General features: G+C 49.8%; 5 protein-coding genes across 5 annotated transcripts; 3 read left to right on the forward strand and 2 right to left on the reverse strand.

Annotated features, from left to right (window-relative positions):
- Positions 1-598: 598 nt before the first annotated feature.
- On the forward strand, positions 599-917 carry L228DRAFT_269159 (hypothetical protein; the record flags this gene model as incomplete). The annotated part of the gene is made up of 2 exons (XM_018335239.1): positions 599-716; positions 814-917. The coding sequence occupies 2 exons, from the start codon at positions 599-601 to the stop codon at positions 915-917; spliced, it is 222 nt and encodes a 73-aa protein (XP_018187256.1).
- A 5,172-nt stretch (positions 918-6,089) lies between these two features.
- Positions 6,090-6,529, forward strand: L228DRAFT_158211 (hypothetical protein). The gene has a single exon (XM_018329371.1). The coding sequence runs from the start codon at positions 6,211-6,213 to the stop codon at positions 6,433-6,435; it is 225 nt and encodes a 74-aa protein (XP_018187257.1). The 5' UTR covers positions 6,090-6,210; the 3' UTR covers positions 6,436-6,529.
- A 191-nt stretch (positions 6,530-6,720) lies between these two features.
- On the reverse strand, positions 6,721-14,712 carry L228DRAFT_283836 (acetyl-CoA carboxylase). The gene is made up of 5 exons (XM_018336152.1): positions 14,093-14,712; positions 13,842-14,012; positions 13,665-13,759; positions 7,939-13,606; positions 6,721-7,876 (listed from the first exon to the last, which is right to left on the reverse strand). Exons 1-5 carry the CDS (start codon positions 14,291-14,293, stop codon positions 7,163-7,165), a joined length of 6,849 nt encoding a protein of 2,282 aa, XP_018187258.1. The 5' UTR covers positions 14,294-14,712; the 3' UTR covers positions 6,721-7,162.
- A 2,677-nt stretch (positions 14,713-17,389) lies between these two features.
- On the reverse strand, positions 17,390-19,219 carry L228DRAFT_269161 (hypothetical protein; the record flags this gene model as incomplete). The annotated part of the gene is made up of 2 exons (XM_018335240.1): positions 17,390-18,922; positions 18,983-19,219. 2 exons carry the CDS (start codon positions 19,217-19,219, stop codon positions 17,390-17,392), a joined length of 1,770 nt encoding a protein of 589 aa, XP_018187259.1.
- Positions 19,220-20,849: 1,630 nt separating this feature from the next.
- L228DRAFT_283838 (GABA permease) lies at positions 20,850-23,107 on the forward strand. Its single transcript, XM_018336153.1, has 5 exons — positions 20,850-21,121; positions 21,192-21,252; positions 21,325-21,557; positions 21,623-22,465; positions 22,527-23,107. Exons 1-5 carry the CDS (start codon positions 21,037-21,039, stop codon positions 22,898-22,900), a joined length of 1,596 nt encoding a protein of 531 aa, XP_018187260.1. The 5' UTR covers positions 20,850-21,036; the 3' UTR covers positions 22,901-23,107.
- Positions 23,108-24,132: the final 1,025 nt, after the last annotated feature.

Here is a 24,132-nt window from a genome sequence, read left to right on the forward strand (position 1 = left end):
GTACTCCGTACTGCTACGCTCGTTTTGGGTACAGTCAGACGATTGAAAGTTGTGCCTTTTCAATTTCTCTCTAACATCAAGGACAGGGGAATGCCATGCAACGGAAGAAAGCTGCAGCTCCACTAACGCAACTTTGAAGAGAGAGACGTCTTCCCTTGTGCCATTTGATTTTTGTTGAATTGCAAACCCTTTTGCGAGTCTATCAATTCCATCGTCCTTTCTGCCGGAAATAGAAAGGCTAGCCGGGCTTAAGGACGCGAAAGCAGGTCTGCCCGAGAAGTTACAGAAGATGAAGACAGTCCTGCACATACAACCGGATTGAAACTGCTGCTCTTCTTCTCACTGTCAGTCCGCTTTGTTTCCGGTTCTAGATCTGTACGACAACCTCTCCCATCCACTTTCTCTCATGGTGACCTTTTTGGGGTACAGCTTGCATTTGTCAATGTATGATGGGTTAGGGAAAGAGGAACTCGGTCTTCCCTAGACCACCTGTGTACTCGGTATCTGCAGCAGACCGAGTTTTCGATTGTTCCCTAATCCTGCCTATGTGTTAAATGAGATTCATAGTTCGTGGCCGGTGGTGACCGCAGCCGGCTTCATGGGGTTGAAGGTCTTGCGCGGTAGTGGTGGAACATTGACACTAGCCCTGCTATCCACGGCCTTTTCACCTATTAGGAAGAAGAAATTCGCCAGCCCATATCGAATTCTCACTGAAAGTAAGAAAGAACTACTCTGGAACAGAGAGACTTCGATTCTTGTCTCGTCTCGTCTCGTCTCAATCTACTAATTACGTGACCAGGCTAACACGAACAGATCTTCGAATGCGTAAAGCAAGTTTAGAAGTCGATTGGGCTTTTAATCTTCTCTTCTCTCATTACTATCTTACTCAAGAGCAACAAAAATCTAATGCCAAGTAAATCAAAGCAAAAGTTAAATGAACAAAAAACAAGCGGGGGTTATCACGAGACAATCTTGGTTAATAACGGTAAGCTTCCACGTCCTTTTACTTGTCTTATTATAAATATAAATATTTTCTATTCCAAAAATATGAAAAGAAAAGCAAACAATTGTTACGTTTCCTCCTCATTGTTCGTTGAGCTTGAAGAGGCATTCTGGCGGACGGACCATGGGTTCCTATATCGCCATCAGTGACACAGGCTCGTCCATAACTGCCGGCCCGCTATTTCTTGTGACCCGAGGCGATCGGCAGTGACTGCAGAACGGGTAGCCGCTCACGACACGTCCATATCCCAATTACGCAATGAAATGCCATGTCCATAACCAATCTCTTCCAGTTTCTCGTATCTGCTGTTCAGCGCCCGCCCCTGGTCAATAGAACTTTACCGCAACTTATCGGACTTATCCAGAGAATTCTCTTATTTTCTGCTTTCTTTTTTTCTATTCTGGGATCCCGCTGTAGACGTCTAACCACTTGAGATTCATCCAATAAAAGATGGAGCCAAGAAGAGAATTGTGATTCAGCAAATCCTGGTGCATTTTCAGAGCTCTATCTTTCCTCTTCGGCTCGGCAGGGGCCGTCGCCTCTTTGATTCCTCATCCCAGCCAGCTCTTGACAGTTTTGACACAACCGCTGCATGTCTCACCCTTATGACGAGCAGAGCCATTCGGCCCGGGACGTGACACTGGTACAGATAAAACTGCTTTGGGGAGCTAAATAATGATTCGACCTCTTTACATGAATAACGCTAGCAGGACGCCCCCGCCTAGCGATTAATGGTCTCGTAGCGGCGAAAATTCTGTCGGACTTTGGGGCCACGAGCGACGCAAATGAAAAGCTGTCAATCGTGAACGCGCCATAGAACTCCCGGGGTGCTTTGCGCTTCTCCACCTGAAGTGGATCGTGCGGACCGATTCTGCTCGATCCGATCATAGTACGCTGTCAATAACCGCGGGCTATTCTTGGGACGATTACTATACACGCGTGTGGACTCTCTCCACTCCGCAATACCACCTCTTGATCGTTTTTCATTCAATGGCTTCAATTTTTTTTTTAATATCAGCAGTGGATTGTCATCATGATTAGGCCTGAGCTTAAAGCAGACTTGACGGCAATGACGGCAATATTGCCCAGAATGGATTTTCTTGCTTGGTGTTGTAGAACAAGGCTCGGTCTGGAAAAGCGACCTATCCGAACCCGAGACGGCCCAACGCTTGTCCGGAGGACTCGTAACACCACAACAACAAGAGGATGGCTATCCCTGTTCTCTCTTTCCTGTGTCTGCAGAGGCCCACTGTTCAGATTCTTCAGGCAGTCCGATGACTATTTCGTGGGGCAGATTGTGGTACCTTGCGACAGAGGCTACTTGAAAAACGGGGAGTGAGCGTCACCAGGATGCACGAAGGCGCATGTCACGATCCTAATTTATCGGGTCACAGCAGACACTCTGCAAGGGCCGCTTGTCGCATGAAGGATCCTCCGTAGGATCGTCCTGAAAGGGATCACGATACAGTAGGAGAACCCTGGATTCTTCAGCTTTGGATTTGCCCGTCCTATCAATGCTACCAAACGCTCTGGTTTCATCCTCAAAAACCCGGTCGACCTTGTCCAAAAGTTCTAAAATATGTCACGTGGTTAGACCACGTTGACAGGATTCTTCAGTTTACGGGGAGTGTGCCTCTCGAGGTCTTGGATCTCTAGAAACAAGGCGGACTAAGGCATGAGCCTCCCGGGTTTAGAGGATCTGGTTGGAGAAGGCGTGGGCCGGCCGGTCTGCGTAGAGAAAACCTAACACAAGGCAACCAACACTCCTCTGGATGACATCCCCCGGTTTAGTAGACGCCTGGCAAGCCACCGCACTGTTAGGATGCGTAATCTCCGTCGCACGGGAAAGTAAACACGTCTCTGATAAGTGCAGCCTTTAGTTCAAGCTCCGAAGTATTCGCGAGGCAGGAAAATCCAACAAAATGAAAAGGAAAGCAAAGCAAAGCAAAGAACCTTGCAGAACAGTGGACGAAACTAAGTGTCGGCAGATGCTCGGAGCTCCACCGGCCCCGATCTCCAATTAGTTCCCGATGCAATCAGTTCAGCGGCACAGGCAATTGGGTTGCAAACCTAGCTAAGCTATTGAGGCTTCCCATTGCCATCTTTCCAAAAAGACAGTACGACTCAACCTGTGGCAACATCCAGCCCCGTCCGCTCTCGGCCGCTGTGTTGTCTAGAATTTCCAAAACGTACGGTTTTACCATTCTCTCAGGCCTGTCCTTGTTGATGCCGAACGATTCGATCACGCGGATTGGTCATCATGGACGATGGTCACTATCGGACTGTTCGCAGACGACTTTCTTAATCCTGCTTACCGAGATCTCTCACTTCTTCAGCAACTGTCCTAATTTCCATTACTCATGAATGTCCCTCCGTTTACGGAGATGCTTCCACTTGCCCGTTGCACACTAACAACCTTTCTCTCTCCAGGAGAAACAATCAACATGGCGTTTTTTTTTTCCTTTGCTACGTCGGTCCCCTTTGCTAGTAGATTGGTTTCATTGGTGTAACGCGTCAGAAGAAAGAGCTCGCACGGGCAAGCAATGGTTTTCCAAAAGATTCCGCCCTGGCTACTTGCCTATGCTCGCTGGACATAAACTCTTCGCTCTCTGGATTTTCCCGAGAGACAAGACATGACATTTTCACCGTTACATCAATAGGCCGAGGCTGGTTTGTTGGTAATATATGGTACTGTCATGCCGCAGGAACAACCCGCAGAATTGTCACCGTCCATGATCCCCTTGAGTGTGCCGAACCAAGAAATTGTCACCTGGACATAGGTATGCTCGTTGTCCACATAATCGTGGGCGTTGGCGGTGCGGAGAGCCTTTACACAGCTCTACATTCTACTGATCTTATTCAGATTGGTCCCTTCCATGCAGGAGAATCCTTAGCATGTGCAGGCCAAGGCCCAACAAAAGACTATCAGCCGATGACGGCTGGAGGTGTAACAGCAACAATATGGCTCTGTGCATCTCCCGTGCATTTTCGCTACATAACTCGGCGAGGAATTTTAATTCCGATCCAAATTTCCCTTCCGATTCTATCCGAGGTTATTTGACCGCTTCGGACAAATGGAATTGCCCAAATGAATTGTTACGAGCAGATCAAGCGGGAGCTGTCAGAGATTCCGTTTTACACAGTGCAGAGACTAGGAATTACCATGGTAAAGCGTTCCTGTTCCCATCTTAGACCCTGCCTCGATATTCAGAATTTCTGTTCAACAAAGAGCAGCGTTCGAGAGGCTGAGGAGAGCAAATCTCTCATGAGACACTCTGCATCGAACAGCTAAACCCGACATCTGTTGTGTGCTAAAGCAATGCTTGGAAGCAGAAGCGGAAAAGCGGGGCAGTTCAGATACCCTTATTCTCATCCATTCCTCAACTCTCCATGACGGCCCGTGTCTTGACAGCTGCCGTCTTGAAATGTGGTTCAGTCAGAGCATATCTCATTTCGTATTCTACTCAGTCCCTTAGACTTCCCTTTGACTTCCAAATGAGGTCGTCTGTGCTGTCTAACAAGTGACGATATCCCGTCGTCACTTTGTGACACATCAAGGTGCACCTAGACGCCAACAGCAGGATTTTCCCTTCCGGGTTTCAACACTGCAGGACCCATTGTGCGAATCTGGTTCTTTCCTTTCCTTTACCCGGAAATGATACTCATCAGAGGCGTTTCTTGTGTCTTGATTCTGCTTGTGGGCCATTGTGTCTACGAAACACTGCATTGCACAACGCTACGCTATGCTTCAAGCTGCCCCTGCGTCTGCACTGCACATGTGTTTGGCTGGCGGGTGGAGAGATGCGAACTGTTGCCCAAAGCGCTACAGTTTGGTTTTTCGGTTTTGGACTTCTTTTATTGTTATTGTGTATCCTTGATGGCTGACACTCCGAATCCAGTGTATATTCTTCCTTCTAGGCCCGAGTTCGATACCAATTCCTTTGCTTGCTCTCGAAATGACCATAAGCGGAAGTCCCCACGAGTGAAGCTAGATTATACGGCGATATTTTGGAGGGTAGGATGTCCCGGTTTTGAGAGAGGAAAAAAATATAGCGGACAATACTGTCTGCGACATTGGAGCTGCAATCTGCTTTTCAGACCTGGACTTAATTGGGTGCAAAACGCACGACGGCATGTATGATCCATTTGGTTGACACTTCCACTTCCTCATGTTTTCTCTCGTCTACTACAACTATAGAGATCATTCATGTCTCAAAGGTATCAAAGTATTGAGGTCATTACCCTTTCCGCGCCAAATTTCACTACCTTTGATCGTCCCTCCTGCTTCTTCGCCGTACTCTTCTTTTAATCACCTTCCCCTGCTTCGTCCTCCTGATAAAACTTTGCACTCGGACAATCTGGGTTGTCTTGTCTCGCCCCTTGATTCCCTTTGCGGATGCTCGATTTTATTTTACCATACCCTAATCTCGGCGTCTCCGATGGGGCGTTTGATCTCGTCTATCTGTTCTTTTGCAGAATGCATAATCCATTGGATTTATTTCCTTCTCAATAACTTGATTCTGGCATAGCCAACTAATTCGCGATTCTAGGAGGAAAATATCATAACCAGTTTTTTTTACACATCAGCCGCGGCGGCAACAGCAAATAAATTCCAGTCAGGTAACAACGCACATACACACACAGGCGCCTCGACATAGCTATGCCTGCGCAACCCTTCTGGTGCCCATCGTATAAGTGTCAGACCCGTACCGTCGTTCGTACCGTTGTCATAATACTGTCATCGCAAGGCGAAGTGATGATTTCTCTCCGCTTCTTATTCTTATTCTCTTTCACTTTTCCCTCCATATTTATCACTCTTAAACGGCCCAAGGTTCCCCTCGCATTCGCATGCATAGCAGACGCTCCTCTGACTTTTGACATTTCAAATGTGGGTTGGTTTGTTGGTTTGTCAGTTATTCCTCGCGTCTTTCTTCGGGGTCTCCGATGGAAATCTGAGACATACATGCATGCATGCCATTACCGGCTTACCCCGTAACCTAACCTTTTTTTTCCCTTCCCCTTCTCTTCTTGTTCCCTTAGTCTCTTTTGGTCCCTTTAGACCCTATAGACCCTATAGACCCTTTCAAACAATCACGCGGGGCCGCAGGTAGCAGGTAGTTAGCAGGTAGTTAGCAGGTTAATCACGCGGCCCGCCTGCCCGTCAATAATAATATTACTCCTTGAACAAGCTGCCTACGAGATGTGAGATGCTAGTTTGCTCGTTGCTCTTTTGTTGCAGTTGGGTACAAAGCGTACGGGCCGCCCCGACGTCGCGGCGTTGCTTTGGGGGGGTTGTTCGCAGCAGCAGCAGCAGCAGCCACACCACGCGACGGGCAACCCATCTTCCCCCTCCTCTCCTGCGGGCGTTTGATTGCATATTGCAGAAAGGGACTCTTATTTTTGTTTATTTCTCTTTTCTTTTCATTCTTTGATATGCTCCGGACTACCAAGTCTCACATAATGGTATTTATAGACTGCCCTGTATTTTCGGACGTCCTGAGTGAACTTCTCCCATGTACAATTCAGCAGGTGCTTTTCTCCAAAAAATGATGCTCTATGCACTTCGATGGAAATGACAAGGCCATGACGTGGTTAATCAAGGGACGACACGACAAGGAATCATTTTAAAGTCAAGCCTAGATTCGCAAGGCATAATATTAATCTCGCTTCACGCATCAGATACATAGAGTCATCATCCACACTGGGGAGGTGAGTTTGAAGTAATTTAGTAGTAATTAGAATATCTAAAAAGTCTTCGTTAAAAGAAAAAAAAGAAAGATGGTTTGGAAGACGATCAAAGCATTCAAAAGCAGATGGCCACATGAAAACAAAGATTCGAAGATCTAGTCGCAAAGATAAAAAAGAAAAAGAAAATGAGAAGTGAAAAAGTGCATGATGCGAGGTTCTGTACAAAGGTAGAATGGAAAGAAGATATGGTAGATAGAGATGACAAAAGTTATCCATAAAGGCGCAACAAGATAGAAATCGATCCTCCCTCAAAGATCTTTTCCCAACGGTTGTGTGCCACGGTCAAACTTGAACGACCCCCTCTTTGATCGTCCTAAGTGTCCATCTCCATCATTGTGTCCTCAGTCATCATATACTCGCCAAGAGAAAAGAAAATGTCAATAAATTTGGTATCAATAGCACACGCTCCCTTTACTGGGAGGTAAGGTACTGCAAGACCTTCTCCTTCTCCTCGATGGGCAGCATGGAGAGGACTTGAGCAACACCCTTGAGGCCGCCTTCCTTGTTGCTGCGCAAGAGAGCGGCCACGTCGTATGCGACACCCTCCGTCTTGAGAAGGTCAATCTTGGCATTAACCTCCTTGCGGTTCTCCTCGTACCACTGCGCAACCTCGCGGTCGTTGTGCGCAAAGTCCTCGATAGCGGACCAGGCACGCAGAGTGTTGAGGTTGTGCTCACGGCTGGTCGGGCCGCGGATAGACGAGCTGGCCAGTTTCTTGAGGATCTGCTCCTCATTCAATCTTCTCCGGAGACGCCAGTAGAAGAAGCGACGAGCCTCAGACCAGCGGAGCGGCAGGCGAATGGTTCCCTTGGCTTGCATACGGCCGGCACGGTCGTGAAGGTCAGCGAACTGCAGCGAGATTTGCGTGTAGATGGGCAAAAGATGTTGCTCGCGCTCAGTCATCTTAACCTTGATTTCGGACTGCTGGTCGTGCGTAATGTTCGGGTCGGTCAGAGACTTCTTGAGTTGAGCGTAGGTGGGGTCAAGGCGGGCCATGGTGTCGAGCTGCTTGTCACGACGGTACTTGATGTTCACAATACCCTCAGGCTCAAGCACACCAGCGCGAGCGTCCTCATCAGCATACATCTCCATAAAGTCATTGTTGATGGTGGGATCCACGACGACCTATTTTTTCTGTTAGCATTCGATATACTCGGTTTGAGGTCGAGATTGTAAGGAGTACGTACCCAAGAGCCACCACGGAGCTCACCGAAAGGCGGAATGTAGACAAAGATAGGCTGCTCATACTTGACAAGAGCATCAACGATGTATGATCCATATTTGAGCACTTCGTTGTACATGTCACGCTGTCCACCAGAGAAACCTCTCCAGTTGGCCAAGATCATGAGCGGCAGCTGCTCACCATTGTTGAAGTCCCGAATGGCTTGAGCGGTCTTGAAAGCCGAGTTGGGGTACCACACACCACCAGCCTCGTTGGTGATCTGCTCCATAGAGTCAGGATTGGCCGGGTCGGCAGGGGTTACGTTCTCGACAGATCTGGTCTCGACACCAATGACACCTATGGGGATACCACCAAGACGAGCACGACCAACGACAACAGTCCTTGCCCAACCACCAAGAGTCTCAGTGAAAGAATCCTTGTCAAAGAGACCAGAGAGGAAACCCTCTTCATCGTCCTTGCCAGCAATGAGCCATCTCACATCGTAGGGCTGCTTCTGGGGAGGATAATAGGTGATTTCACGGTCCCAAGGGTCGGCAGAAGGCGAAATGGGGACGGGATTGCCCTTCTTGTCAGGAACGAACGACATCCAAGAGACGATCTGCGAGACACCCTCGAAGTCGTCGTTGGCAGTCATGTGAGAAACGCCATTCTTGTACATGATCTGAGTGCCTCCAAGCTGAAGGTTGGAAGTGTACACTTCACGTCCAAGCAACTTATTGATGGCAGGCGCACCAGTGAGAATGATGGGCTGGCCTTCGATCTGGATTGCACGCTGGCCAAGGCGCACCAAGTATGCACCAATACCGACTGAGCGACATGTCACCAAGGTAATCGTGAAGATGTCTTCGTAGGCCTTGGAAGTGGCGCCGGCAATGAGACCGGAACCTCGGAGACACTCCACACCAAGCCCGTCTTCAGCACCAATGACGGTGACAATCTTGTGTCTTTCCTCACCATCCTCGGTAATGGGCTCAGTAATGACATCTCGTCGCTTGCCGTCCTCGAAGCGCTTCTTCACCTCAGGAGTGAGATAGAGGTACTTGAAACCAGCTTCGGGCTTGTTGGGGTCGTTCCAGGCGACGGAGAAGTGCGGGATGAGCTCTTCTGCCATACCAATGCGGGCACCGGAGTTGGCGGAGAGGTAAATTCTCGGGATGCCTAGCTTCCTTGCGAGTTCGGTACACTTGTGGAAGAACCTATCTTCCGTAGGACCAAAGGAGCCAATCTTGAAAGTGATGTCGTTGGCAATGATGATGAAGCGACGACCACGCGGGTACTCAGGGGTCTTAGCAGTCACTAGCCAAGCAACCATACCATGAGTGTTGGTACCAGGCTCGCGTTTGACCTCAGCGAGGTTGTCATTATCATCGAGCACAAGTTCGCTGTAATCAATGCACTCGCCAGTGGGCGGCTGCTTGTCGTCAAGGAAGGGGTGTTTTGCGACAGCCTTCTGCCAACTCTGCTGGTACGCCAATCGGAAGAGCTCTGGGAAATCGTACACGTACTGAGTTCCCATCAAATGAGCCTTGTACCGCTTGGGTTGCAAAGCACCCTTTGTAGGGTAGGGCGTCGAGACAGGGCGAAGGTGCATGGCACCAATCTTGGTAGTTCCACCAATGCTCTGGAAAATCCATTCGCCGCTCTTGTCAGATTTCCTCTCGGCATAACTCTCGACTTCAATGATGAAGCCCGAGCTGTTGGTGATGTGCACACGCAAGGGGTATGGCATGCCGGTAGTGGGCTCCGTGCAGACAATGCGGATCTCGGCACCTGTAACACGCAGTCTCCAAGCGCGACGACCGAATCTCTCAAGGAAGCCGGCAAGGGCCTCCTCAACCTCTTTGGGCTCGAGGGCAAATACTGGAGAGAAGTTGATGAAAATATGGTTCAGATCAGAGTTGTTATTACCAATAATCTCCAGCGCGTCCAAAATGTCGGTCATCAACCGGTCAGCCTCAGAGATGAGGTACTCCGCAGTGGGAATGTCATCCTGCAACCGGCCAGTTCGAACGACAGCACGAGTGAAGTAGCGCTTGTCGGTCTCGACACCCTTGCCAACGGCCTCGTACACGTGGATGTTTCTGTTCTCGGTAAAGACGGGTTTAATGTTAAACTTGGAAAGTCGTCCTAATTCGAGCTGGAATGCCAGTGCAGGCTCGATGTGGCGAATACTCTTGTCTTCTTCGTAGGCGGGGCCACGGAAGGTAAAGTAGCCGGGGTAGGATGCATCCTTGTGGCCGCAGATGAAAGTAACTCTGCGGACTCTCCTGGCAAGAAGCTCCTCCTTGTATTCGTTCACAATAGGGGTCACTCTCGCCAAGATCTCATTATCATCAAAAGTCTCAGCATCACGAACGGCAACGTTCAAGACACCAGTAAGCTCGTCATCGCTCTCGGGCTTGGGGGCAGCAGGTCTGCGCTTGCCGGAGAGGTCGGGCAAGAGTCCGTTTGAAAAATTCCGCTGCTTGGTTCCGGCAATGGGGAACATCTCAAGAGCCTTCTGAAGGTAATCATCGGCCTCATCAATGTAAGGAACGGGGACGATGACACCTTTGCGAACAGGCTGGTCATCCTTATTGCCAGTTAGGTAAGACATGTCGCTGATAGAGCTGATTCTCTTGAATGAAGTCGGACTATCCGGAGTCGGGGTCGAAGGAGTCGAAGGATAGTTGGACTGGATTGGCATGCCATACTCAGACTGGCCAACCTTGCGGAGCAAGAAGTCCCAGGAGACAATATAAGGAGGCTCAGCTTCATTGTGGTAATCAAGAAGCTTCAGGTCGTAGGCACGGTAAGCCCGACGAATGTAAACTTCCAAAGCAGCGAGCGAAACCCACGGGTCTGGGTGACCAAAGAACAAAGGCAAAACATCGAAGACGGTGTACTTGGAGTCGACGACCTCCCGCAGAATATCGAGGTTGGGCTCTCTATGCTCCCAGCCGGTCTCGCCGTATCTGGACTCCACAACGGAAGAACGGAGGATGTGCTCCATCTGGGTGGTTCTTTCTTCAAGAGAAGGCAGAGCGCATTGAATGAGGACTTCTCTCGCTTTCAAGGCCACCTTGGCAGTAGCACGCGACTCCAACTCGGTAAGCTTGCGCAGAACGGGGCGGAAGTACTTGGAAACGTTATGGTTGCCAGGCTTGTTAGGTCTATAAATGTCAAGAATGGCGATGATGAGGTTGTTCTTCGCGCCAATTCTGCTGTGGGATTGAACAATCTGGACGACCTTGGCGATATTGTCCTTGTTCTCTTCACGGAGCTTCAGGACAACCTCCTCGTCACGAGCGTTGCGAGAAGAGAACAGTCGCTCCATGTCACAGTACGACTCAAGCAATCCAACAAAAGTCTCATACTCGTGGACCTTGAGGCCTTCCTTGTAGCTCTCAATGACATCAAGAAGTGGGGTTATGGCGCTCTTGAGAATATCGGCATCGCCTGGGCTGACATTTTCTTCAAGAAAGCGGTTGATAGCCTTCAGCAAGGCCCTCGAGGGGAACTCCGACTGCCGGGTTCGGGCACGGTCGACAATCTGAGTGAGGGTGGCATCCAATTTCTGCGGCATACGGGAGTGCAATGCAGATATCTGAGCGTTCCACTGGCCATATGGCAAATCTGGGTTGCGAAGGACCTCAACTATCTCTTGCAGAGTAGATGCCATGATGACCTGGTTGTCGTATCCAGAGAGAATGTTTTGCAGAATGCCGAAGAGGAGACCAAACCGCTGAGGAGGCTTGTTGCCAACCACCTGCGGAGGTCCGACGTCGGGCAGATGACCAAGGAAGGGTTGTGCGTGCTTAACTCTAGTAGGGTCATCGAGAGTGAGAATTCCAAGAATGTCACCGGCCTGAAGAGTAGCGCCAGGCTGCTTAATGAGCTCAACCACACCATCCTCCGCAGCAATGAGCGGCATGTACATCTTCATGACTTCGACCTCAGCAAATGCCTGGCCAGCCTTGACGTGCTCACCATTCTCGATTGTGAACTTGACAAGCTTTCCCGGACTGGGTGTTCGAAGCTGGGTGGGGTCGTTCTCTTGCTCAAGAAGGCAAGTTTTCCCGTCAACGCTCACGCGGGTGGCACCAACCTCTTCCTTCCAGTAGACGTTGTGGCTTCGTCCGTTGAGCAGCACGAGCAGACCACCATCGGCAAGGGACCGCACACCCGTGGAGCACTTGGATCCATTGATGAACAGGTTGTAACTATCCGTGCTGGATCTAGTGGCCATGAACTTATAACGGTGCCCTTCATAAATGAACTCGACCGGAAACACAGTCTTCAGCAGTTCCTTGGAGGGGACTTGTCCCTTCTCGAGGCTCTGCCGATACTCATTGAAGCACGCCTCGCTGGCGGAATGCGCCTTGGTAACAGCACCGCAGATAACCGCGAGATTAGGATCGGGCCGCTCAGCAGTCAGTCTGTTCGAGATGAGGTCATCGAGCCAGCCAGTGGTGATCTTGTTCTCCTCGAACGCCGGCGTCTCAAGGAGCTTGATGAGATACTCGACTGTGGTTCGGAAGTCGCCGCGAATGCTCAATTCCTTCAGAGCGACAACCATGTGCTTCCGGGAAGCTGCTCGACTTTCGCCGTAAGCAAAAATATGTCCAAACTGACTGTCAGAGAAGCTGTGAATTCCACCAGCGGTTCCGACCGAGAAGTAACCCCAGACGTTCGAACTGCTTCGGAAGTTCAACTCGTGCATGGTACCGCTGGACGGTTTGAAACCTTCACCAGGGTCCTCAGAGGTGATACGGCAAGCCGTAGTATGGCCCTTGGGCTTGGGCCGTCTCTGAGTCTTCAGAGACTCCTCATTCGAGAAGTCGAAATCGATCTCGGTTGTAGTGTTGGGGTCGGCACCATACAGCAATCGAATGTCACGGATGCGATGGAGAGGGATACCCATGGCAATCTGGAGCTGTGCGGCAGGAAGGTTGACGCCGGTCACCATTTCGGTGGTCGGGTGCTCAACCTGCAATCGAGGGTTAAGCTCAAGGAAATAGAATTTGTCGTCGGCGTGGGAGTAGAGGTATTCCACCGTTCCGGCGGAGACGTAACCGACCAACTTTCCTAGCCGGACGGCGGCCTTTTCCATGGCGTTGAAAGTTTCCGGCTTCGCGATGGTAACCGGGGCCTCTTCGATAATCTTCTGGTGTCGTCGCTGCACGGAACAGTCTCGGCCAAAGAGGGAAATGTTGTTGCCGTACTGATCAGCGAGAAGCTGGACTTCCAAGTGACGGGCATTGCCAGCCAACTTCATGATGAAGATGGGCGAGCCAGGAACTTCACTTGCGGCCGCCTTGTAGAGCGGGATAAAGTCTGCTTCCTTCTCGACCTTTCGGATACCCTTTCCACCACCACCTTCAGAGGCCTTGACCATAACAGGGAAGCCAATCGTGCGGGCCTTTTCCAGACCCTCTTCAGGAGAATGCGTGCAACCCTTGTCGTAGACCTCATCCTGAACTGTGACGATACCATGCTCGTCAACCACGACTTCATCCACACCCTCACCAGACCAAGGGATGCAGGGAACGTTGGCATGTTGAGCGACAATCGTAGATGAAATCTTATCACCGAGGGATCGCATAGCTGAACCTGGAGGGCCGATGAAAATAATCTTTCTCGGGGAAGCTGCCAAGGATTCGGGCAAAGTTGGGTTCTCCGATGCGTGACCCCTAGTTCAAAAGTGTTAGAAGACAACCATGGTGGAGAAGATATGTGGATGGAGCTTACCATCCAGCCCAGACAGCGTGAACGCCCATGCGCTCGGCGATGTCAACAATCAACTCCACGTTTGCGTAGTTGTTGTTGTTGGTACCGCCAGGTACCTGTGATTTAGGGTCAGCATTACTCTATGACTAGAACTTGAGGCGTCCCTGTCACGATTTTGGGAAAGTGAAAATGGCTTACTTCAACGTAGTGATCAGCCATACGAATGTAATCCGCGTTAGCTTGCAAATCTTCAGGCGTGGCCATAGCCGTGAACTGGATGGCCCGCTCATCACCAAAGGTTTCATAGGCCCATTTCCGGACCGATCTAATCTCTTTCACAGCGGCAATACCATTGTTGGCAATGAGAATCTGCACACAAGGCTCATTAGCTAAAACTGCACGCGTCTCGAATTCTCGGGTATCTTGCTCCGCGCATTCAGAGCACATACCGAACTAATCACAGTGTGTCCACCGTGAGCCGCGACAAAATCTTTCACGGAGGAGGCTGGTGCTGCTTGCAGGTGGTTACCGCCGATGAAATGTGAGGGAAGGTTGTGCTTGGCGGCATATGAGTTGGGAGTTCCATTCTGCACCCGAGCCTTGACACCGTTTGTGGTGGCACCGTTGAGCACAACGTCGGATTCAGTCATGTTGAGAGGGGAGTATTTGCTCGTAGACGAGCACAAAAATTAGGGTAATAAAAGGTTAAGAGGAAATAGAGAAGCCGCAAACGAAACGCCGAATGCTAATTAATCGTGGCCGAGGCTGAAGGGTAAAGAAAAAGAAAAATCACCGATTTAGATGGTGATGATGGTGATGCTGCGGATAGCGGAGCCCTCGCAAAATTTCGGGCAATGACAGCCGTAGCGAAGCTGTCCAGATGTTGGCAGAAAAAGAGGATGAGGGAGGAATGGTCAAGAGGAGACCCGCGAGGATCTGAAGGTCATTCGAAGGGATTTTGGATTGTGAGGAGGGAGGAGGGATGTGGGAGGAAATGAGGGTGTGAAAGAGATTCTTGAAGGGCCAAGGAGCAAGCACACGGTAAAGGTCGGACGAAGCTCAATTAGTATCGGTTTCCTCTCGGTGAACGGTGAGTGGTGAAGCCAGGGCGGCCAAGCTCTCCACCCTCAAGCTGTTGAGCGAAGCGAATTGGCTGGCGTTGAATAGAAGCTACCCGCCTAAACCCAACCAGGCTTGGGGCGCCCGAGAAATGTTACTCGTGGAAGTCCGGTCGGGGACAGGGGACCGACACGCAAATCCCGATTTGATGGGAACGCAAACGCCACAAACGACCAGATAGTATACTGACGTTGATGATGATGATGATGAAAGAGGCCAGATCACTTCCACGCTATCCCGGGAAATGATGGGAACTGGATTATCATAGACTGCGATAATACCAAAAAGAGTCCAAGCACATCGTAGCTGCAGTAGATAGTGGGATAGAACTGAAAGCAGGGAGAGAGAAGGGACACCAGGGCGTAATATTGAAAATCCAGCGAGGCTCTATTGTCAGCTTATCTACCATTCTTATATCAGCCTTATTTTTTGTTTTTACACAGCTGAAACAAATCTACAAGAACGTAAAAAAAGAGTAAAAGGTATTATCACATATCTCAAGCGTGAGCACAAGGTAAAATCGACATCACGACTAGTCTATTTGACGATGGGGTTTACGAGGATCAACACGAATGCATCCACGCTCGCAACTTTCACAGAGGTATCACTGTAGCAATAGAAACAGCCGTAGGTTAATCGAGCTATAGTATAGCGCAGGCTGTAGCCGTCACAAAAAGGATGAGACCTGCTTGTGATCACTTTCCGGAATGCCCGGCGTTCGCTGTCCGTGGGTAGCCCGTTACGCTGCCGCTGCCCTTTCTGCACTCTTGGACCTCCGTAATGAATCCTTCTCGGGAATCGGTTCAGCCCCAAGCACAATCCCTTCGGGGATCGACATGTTGGCGGCCGCCCCTCCTCCCTTTGGATCCCCGTGAGACAAATCGAGGGTCAGTTTATCTGCATTGTGTCACTTCCTTTTGGCCGTGCAGCGGAGTCAGAAGAAGGATTGGGGACGGCAAGCAACAAATGGTTCGCGGCGATGGAGCAAAAAGCGTCGATCGCTCATTCAGAAATGAGCCTGTGAGGCTGTAGTTGGGGAGCGGGTTGGACCCCAATGGCTGACGTTCGCGCGCTCAAAGCAAAAGTTGTTGGGCGCAAAAGTAGCGAAAAAATGCGGAGTGCCTGAGTCTCTCGGGGCTTGAACCACGGTAGGGGCGGATGACGGACACCCGCGCCTTCCTAGAGTAATAGCGAACTGCCACTGAAGCAGTCAGACCCTGGCGGCATTTCGCTAATACCAGATCGACGGACTTTAGGTCTTGCATTGAATGCGTTGGGGGTCCTGGACCCCCTGCGCCGCTTTAAACCTCCCGACAAGCTCGGCAGGGAAAAGCGTCGGAGAACGGAAATCAGTACCATGAGTACGTACCTGGGCGACTCGACAAGGCCGCTCCACCAGCAAAAAAAATTGAATTGCTAGTAGAGTTACTCTTCGGCAGTACGGAGGTACCTTTGTACCGCACAAGGTCAAAATTCAACCAGAAAAACCACCAACCAATGGCCTTAGCCTCTGTCGGCCCCTGCTGCTTACTAAGCCGACGTTTGTCGGTCCTGCGGTCGTGGGTACTTTCCAAGCCATCTTAAGGGTTGGGGAGTGGATATCGTGGGACATCTGCAGGACCTCGTGTCCTTGGGAGGACCAAAAGGACCCTTGAGAACGTCCCCACGACAGCATTCCCCCTCCATCCGAGACTCTTGATTTCCTACTTTGCGTCTTAAAGAAGTAATGAGGCTAGCAAAGCTCTATCGGAGGTCGACATAAAATGGGGCTCAGGACCGCGGAACAGCGATCGCTTCCTTCTCTCCCTTTGTTGCAGAAGTGCAGCATTGTCGCGTGGAAGGAACATTCCTCCTCCCTTCATCGTAGCATTGTTACCATTCAGCAAGGACCCAAGGGCGATGGAAGGGCGTGTGGCCCGCGCTTCCCTTTCCATTGTTGTGTACCATTTGCACCAATTTTAGGTCGACACGCGAAACGCCGAATTCAATTTCAAGATGCTGGTGCTCCAACAGAGAAATACGGATGTTGCGTGTTGTCCAACCGCTTCTTTCGAAGTATTTCATCATAAGTCACCTAAGGTGAGCTCTGTACGGAGGTGCTGGGCAACGCTGCAAAAACGCTCTGGTACGCGACCTTAGGTAGTACGGCCTGCACGTCATTTCGCAGTAGCTTCGCAATACGGAGTACACAGCTCGGGCAACCTTACCGGTGTCCGGTAGTCAGCTGAAACAAATTTGTCAAGCGATTTAGGAGACGTCCTGTCTCTGTTCTGTGTAGCATAACATGGCTCTGCCATCACCGCGGAAGGATGCATCATTTCCATCGTATACAAATGCAAAATCTGATACATACGTTAGGCTCCGCAAGATATGCCATCAATAAAAGATTGTAGCTTAGTCATAAATTGTGAGGAGTCCTAGATTATGATGCTGTGGTAAAGGGAGGAAATCGTATGAAGCATATCCCATGAGACGCGGCTGAATAGTATTATACATTTTCCACAACATTAGAAGATGAAAGGTTTCAGAAGATGAAGATAACATAGGGACCCCTCGCATAATCTATGCTTTGGGAGAGCTGGTCGGTGATATCTAGCACCGGCCGCTCAGGCGCAGCTGAGAGCCCTCTAATAGGTCTCGCCCACTCCGCTCAGCCTCGTTCCATGTTGCGAATGAACATCGGTGGTCCGATGACCTAAGCTAGAGCTTGCACGCCGCGCCCCCGGTGTCATGGGAATACCACTTGCCCCATACCCTGGCCCTCCTCCGCTCTGTCTTCGAGGGAGCCCGGATGGCGTGGGGATGCCTGATCCCGGCTCAGGCTTGACTCCGACCAACCGTCGAGGCGTAGGTGTAGACAGATCATCTCTTTCATCGATACTGCTAACGCTCATCGAATGCCCGTGCCCATGGAAACCTGCATAGCTGCCACTGACAGAAGATCGAGGTCGTCGGCCGTCATTCATCGCCCCGTGCGAGTAGTAGCCGAGAGGTGTCCTCGCGCCTGTCAAGCTTGTTCGGCTGGGTGGGCGGCCGAGCTGGCTCACGGAGCCGCGAGCGGAGAGGCTCGCCCGGCTGCTGGGCCGGCTACTGATCGACCCCGGCTCCGATGCTGCAGCAGACCCTGCAGTAGCAGAGAACCGGCTCACTCGCCGAGTGGAGAGCGGGCTCGGTTCAGTGAAATCCCTCAGGGGTGAGATAGTGCTGGCGTTGCTTCCGCCAAGGCGCTTCTTGTTACTTCGTACAGTCACAGTGGATGGTACGTAGTTATGTCCCAATGCGGAATTGCTGCGAGGGGATCCACGTGGAGGGGTATTTGCGGGCGCCGGAAGTTTGGATCGAACAGAGTGTACCCTCTGTTCAAGCTTCTGCATTTTTCCGATAAGACCTCGAATTTGATGGAGTGAGCTAGAGTGCGGCAGGCCTACTGGCTCAAGATCATGCATCCGAGCTGACCTTAATTGCCGTGCTGTAGAAGGCGTATAGGTAGAGCCTGAGGTTGGCCCTAAGCGCCCAATTGAGGAGCGTCCCTTCGCCGGAACTGGATGCATCGAGCGTGGTTTGGCATGTTCTCCGATCGAGCCCTCGTTTTTGTCAATCTTCCCAGATTGTGTCCCAACGTTCACAGATGCTTCGGAAACGGGTGAGGGTGGAGAAGGGGTCCCTGATACCGTCGAAGATGACGACTCCCCTGCTGGTGGCGTAGCAATTGAGAGTGAGGCGCTAGACCTCGGCGACGCTTCCGAAGTTGGCGAGCGTGGCGCAACCGGTAGAATGGGTATCTTTTGGAGCCTCTGTCGCTCTATAGCAGCCTCAGAGTGTCGTAGCTTCTCTTGGGTGATCTCGGCCTCAATTCTGAGATCAGAGAGCTCATCCCGAAGTCTTTGCGTCTCGATTCTCAGACTCTCTCGCTCTTGCTCTCCGGTCTTAACTTCCTCTTCCAGCAAGACCCCTCTTTCTATGGCCATGTTGTACTTCGACTCAAGATCTTCAAGTGAGGATGTCGTATTCCTTGCCTGGCGTTCGAAATCATCGTTTGCAACCTCAATATCTCTAAGCCGTAACTGTATGGTTCGATTGGTATCTCTGAGTGATGTTATTTCTTTTTGCAGTGCATTTTGCGCCGCATTTCCTTCTGACTTGGATTGTTTGTATTTGGCCTTGGAACAGATATAAGTCAGACACAAGCGCATTACTCAAGAGTCTTGGTGAAGACTCACTTTCCATTCCTCCGCTTCGTAACCAAGGCTTTCAACCTTCTCGCGAAGCTGTCGCTCCCTCTTCTCTGACGCCTCTATATCCTTTTCAAGCTCAGCTTCCAACTCCCGGCTGGATGTTTGGAATTCAGAAAGTTCTGCCTCTAGTTGTTCGTACTGCGACTTATAGTACGACAAAGCTTGGTCGGTAGAAGAAAAGGCTGGTGCGGGCGACGAAGGAGGTTCTTTGTCCAGTGTCATCGTCGCTGTTTATAAAAAGGAAAATGGATATATCGCGTTCAATTTCGGAGAATTGTGATCGCTAATATTGATAGTAGATAGATTTCTAACTTGGAAATTAAGAGGGACGCCGATGCCGAAGTGTTGAAGGTCAAATTGACTGAAGGGTTGGGTACACTGGTAATTGAATTTGACCCTCTATTGATGCTGCACTTCTCCATACATCGATGCGCTCGCGATATGCTGCTCTTGAAAACCTTACCTTAAATCACGGGTGGTCGCCTTCATCTCGCCGTGATCGATGTCGTTGTGGTCGTTGTGGTCGATGTTGTCGATGTTGTCGATGTTATCATTATTGTCGTCACGGGAGTAGAAGGGCGACCATAACACACTGATCGCGGTCGAGGTTGTGACTCTTCCCTTTTGGGTAAGCGGGTGTTGCCAAGGCAGTGCTTGGCTGGCCAGCGAGTGCTAACAACCACTATGGTTTACGGAGTATGTTCACCGCAAATGATTAGACTATGTCTTTTTACATATGCTGAAGATGTGGACTCTGGCGCAGTTTTAAGAGCCAAAAAATTTTTTGAAATCAAAGTCCGTACTTTTCTATAAAATTTGAAGAAGTCTCTTCACCCGCTTGAAAATATCACGGGGATAGTTGTTTATCATGCACTTTGACAACCATCGGGACAAGCCGTGGCACCTAAAAGTGCCAAACTTTCCAACGGCTGTCTGGCAGCACGCAAAATCGCGACTTAGATAATGCCTGCAAAATAACCGATAAGTGTGACCTAGGGATATTTCATACATATCATGAAACTTGGCTAAGCATGCTAAGAACGCAGCGGACAATCTTAGCGACACAACAGAGAGACAAGAGGAATTAATTAGAAGAAGTGCACGTCTGGCATGACTGGAGTCAGTCTCTCTGCAAATTCTCGGCGGCACAGAAAAGTGGATAAAACAAGCACAATTCCTCCGATATATTTGCAGCCATCATTAACCACAGTCATAGCCGAATAGTAGCTTCGTATGTATCCAGGGAATACCCTGGGGGAACAAGAGCTACCAATCTGCTCACCATTAGCAATTTTTATGTCGCAATCAGATGATTATGATTGTCCTCCAAGTATAATCTGGAACTGCGTGACACTTTCAAAAGTTGAATTGCTTCCTTTCCGGCCATCTTCAGCGCAGATGCAGGGGAATAGATAGCAAGGACCGTTTTACAAGGAGAATCTTGGCCAGATCGCACTCACGTGGGATAAGAAGCTTAAAGATAAGAAAAGTATAATATCTGGTACTAGGAGACGCGAAGAGATTCCTCACGTTGAGCATCTGTGGGAGGTTATAACCCACCTATCAACTGGGGAAGGGGGGGAAGGGAACGCCAGCTTCTGGCACGTCCCGGGCCCCACCGAACTTGGTAAAAAAGCTCCGATGAGACTTTTGTCAATGGCGAATGAAAGCGCGGAGACCAAATCATATAGGACACATTCAGTATGGTGGCCGGCGGCGGAAGGTGACCCCCCGCCCGACCGACGCGAACTAGCGTTTCCAGAAAGCGAAATTTCCAGGAAAGTCGTCCCTGACTGCCTGTTCGCTTTACGTACTGAGGGAAGGTTATCCCTGATAAGGGACCTACCTCAGCATCCCTTGTCGCTGTAACTAATTGACTTACATATGTTCATTCAAACCGCCGTCATGCTCGTCGACGGGGGTGTGTGGAGAATAAAATGGCCTTGCGTGCCACCGACTTTTGAAAGATTCTCACGACTGATATCTGGCTTTGAACAGCAGAATACTGGTGTCTCAGGCAAACAATTCACGGCCAAAAAATGACTGAGAACGCAGAGAACACCCAGGTCTTTGACAGGACCACGCTGGAAGATGATGCAGTTGCACAACTCGGTTACCAGCAAGGTAAATTTTGGCTTGCAATTGCTTGGATTTTTTCGAATTGAGGTGGCTAATACATTGCGACCTTGTTTAGAGTTGAAACGATCCTTCGGCTTGCTGGGCATGGTTGGCTTCAGCTTTAGTATCGTCACCAGGTGCGAAATACCCCTCAGGCCGGGACCAAAGCAATTTGGAGATTACTAGAGCACTAACATTGGACCTTGTAGCTGGACTGCTCTCGGAGGGACGCTTATTATCGGCGCCGAATCTGGAGGACCTCCCGTCATGATCTGGAGTTGGATCGGAATCTGTCTTTTCACATTGGCCGTTGCCTATTCCATGGCTGAGATGTGCTCCGCCTATCCTCTTGCCGGTGGGCAGTACTCATGGGTCGCGGTCCTTGCACCCCCAAAGGTTGCCCGCGGTCTGTCATGGATCACTGGTTGGTTCATGGTGACAGGTATGTCTTGCTATTCCCAGAATTGGCTCAATGGAAATCATCCAAGGCTAACTCATGTCTTTAAGGCGTTCTCGCCATGGGTGCAACCAACAACTTTGTGGCGGCCAACTTCATCCTTGGACAAGCGAACCTGGCCAACCCCGGTTACACCATTGAAAGATGGCACACTGTGCTCGTGGCTTATTGCATCGTCGCAATTTGCATAGTCACCAATATCTGGGGTCGCCAGATCCTCGATAAATTATCAACAGGCATTTTGTTCTGGAACATTACGTCCTTCGTTATCGTGATTGTCGTTGTGCTCGCCTGCAACGACAATAAGCAGTCTCCTTCTTTTGTATTCAAGGACATGCAGAATTTTACTGGCTTTGGGACTGCTTTTGCTGCCCTGATCGGTATCTTGCAGAGCGCTTTCGGCATGTGCTGCTACGATGCACCATCGCATATGATCGAAGAGATGCGTGACGGTCGCAAACAGGCCCCGAGAGCCATTATCCTTTCTGTGGTGATTGGATGCTTTACTGGTTTCGTATTCCTCATCGCCATTTGTTTTTGTATCAAGGATCTGGCATCGACTGGAGAAACCTCCACTGGTGTACCTTTGATTCAAATCTTCTACGACTCTACTGGGTCCAAGGTTGGAACATGCTTCTTAACCTCAATGATCAGCGTCATTGCGCTGGTGGCGTCCAACTCTTTGCTCGCCGAAGGCTCTCGTGCCCTCTACGCATTTGCGCGCGACAATGGACTTCCTTTCTCCAGTTTCTTCTCCAGGGTCGACTCCAAGAAGAAGGTTCCAATTTTTGCCCTCCTCCTGGCGGCCCTTGTCCAGGTCGCTCTTGATGCTATCTACTTTGGCACCGTGACTGGTTTCGAAACCGTCATCTCCATCTCAACGGAAGGATTCTGTATGTTTTATTTGCGACAGGCTCTTTTCCACGGACACAGCTAATAATCGATTCATTATAGATCTCTCCTACGCGATGCCGATTCTCGTCCGAATCTTGAATCACTTGACTGGAACCCACCAGAATATTGGAGGTTCTTGGCAACTTGGACGTTGGGGACTTCCTCTGAACATTGTCGCCTTCTTGTTCCTCATCTTTTGCTCGATTACATTCAACTTCCCCACTGAAAATCCTGTCACTAAGGATAACATGAACTACACGTCAGCTGCCATTGGTGTCATTGGCGTTATTAGCCTCATCACCTGGATCACTACCGGACGTAAACACTTCAGCGGGCCCTTGACGCATACACGGGCCGAGGAAGTCGTGGGGATGCACGGTACCCCGCCAGTTGAGAGTGATGCCGCCGCAGAGAAACAAGGATTGGCCAATTGATTTGTTGCGATGAATGGGAAGAAGCGGTTTGCTTGGTTTCTTCGCCGGGCTTTATTCCAAAGTCATCTTGTTTTTTTTTTGCTTTCTTGATTTTTCTATTATACCTTTCTGGAATATATTAGAGTCCCAATGTGTGGGGCATTTGGCATGGGAGTCATTTCAAGCGTACAGAGAATTATAAGACCTCATTCTACCATGATTCAAGACTTTTCATTTACCTTTCTGCGTCAAAGCTTTGACCCAGGACTGTCTCGAGTCCTCGGGCAGGCGTTCAACGGATTCACGTCTCTTGAGAAAGAAGGTTTATTCGACCTAAGGTGGAAAAGTCATGGCGCAGTTTCATAGGATCGAGTAGATGGGAAAGTGAAGGCAAAAAAGATTATCATTACATCATATCTAGGATCAACGCGCGACGATTGTGCTCGTAATTTAAAAAGGCAAGTCTTCCCAGTATGGTATGTCCCTGCATGTGTACGAAGTTCAGATACTTTTTGACTCCACCGCAAGACAATCAATGATCACACGACTCGTATATTTTCCAAGCGTCCATGTAACCCGTCCATGTGACCCCCGCCTTACGCTATAGTCAACAGGCTTTGAGATCTTAGACCATGAAGTAGTCATAATAAGCGCACATGACGTCTACCTAATTTTTAAGTCAAAGAGGTATTATAATACATGCTCTGCCTTGTGCCAAAGATGAATAAGCCCCAGAAAGGAGGGTGGAGGTTGATGGTTTTCAGATGGACTATACTGTAAATTATCGACTGTCTCTTATAAATCGATATCTGCAAGATTTATATCACAAACGAAGAAATAAATCTCCAATGTGAAAAAAATAAAAATAAAGCAATAAATAGACCCAGGAAGCAAAATTGACTACCTTGGATGAGCACTAGGAAGTTCTGCAGATTTCAGTAGACCGCAGATAACATAATGAATTTATTGATATTTGCTGCCCTGTTGAAGTTTACAGTTTTGGACTTTGATGGCAGACATCTGAAGGGCGCGGGAAGATGCCGTTGCTTTCAGTCTGCCTTAGCCTCTTTAAGAGTAGTGTGGCTAATTACGGGCTGCAGAATGCCTATTCCGGCTTTAGCGCGGGGTACAGCAAATGAGCAGTCAAATTAGACACGTTGATTGTTTAGACTTAACCAATTGGGGTTGATGATTGGCGTTGCCGGGTAAGTACTCCTAGACGCCAGAACTAATCCGTCATATCGCCCAAGCTT

Source organism: Xylona heveae (genome assembly GCF_001619985.1).
Source record: "Xylona heveae TC161 unplaced genomic scaffold L228scaffold_7, whole genome shotgun sequence".
NCBI lineage: Eukaryota > Fungi > Ascomycota > Xylonomycetes > Xylonales > Xylonaceae > Xylona > Xylona heveae.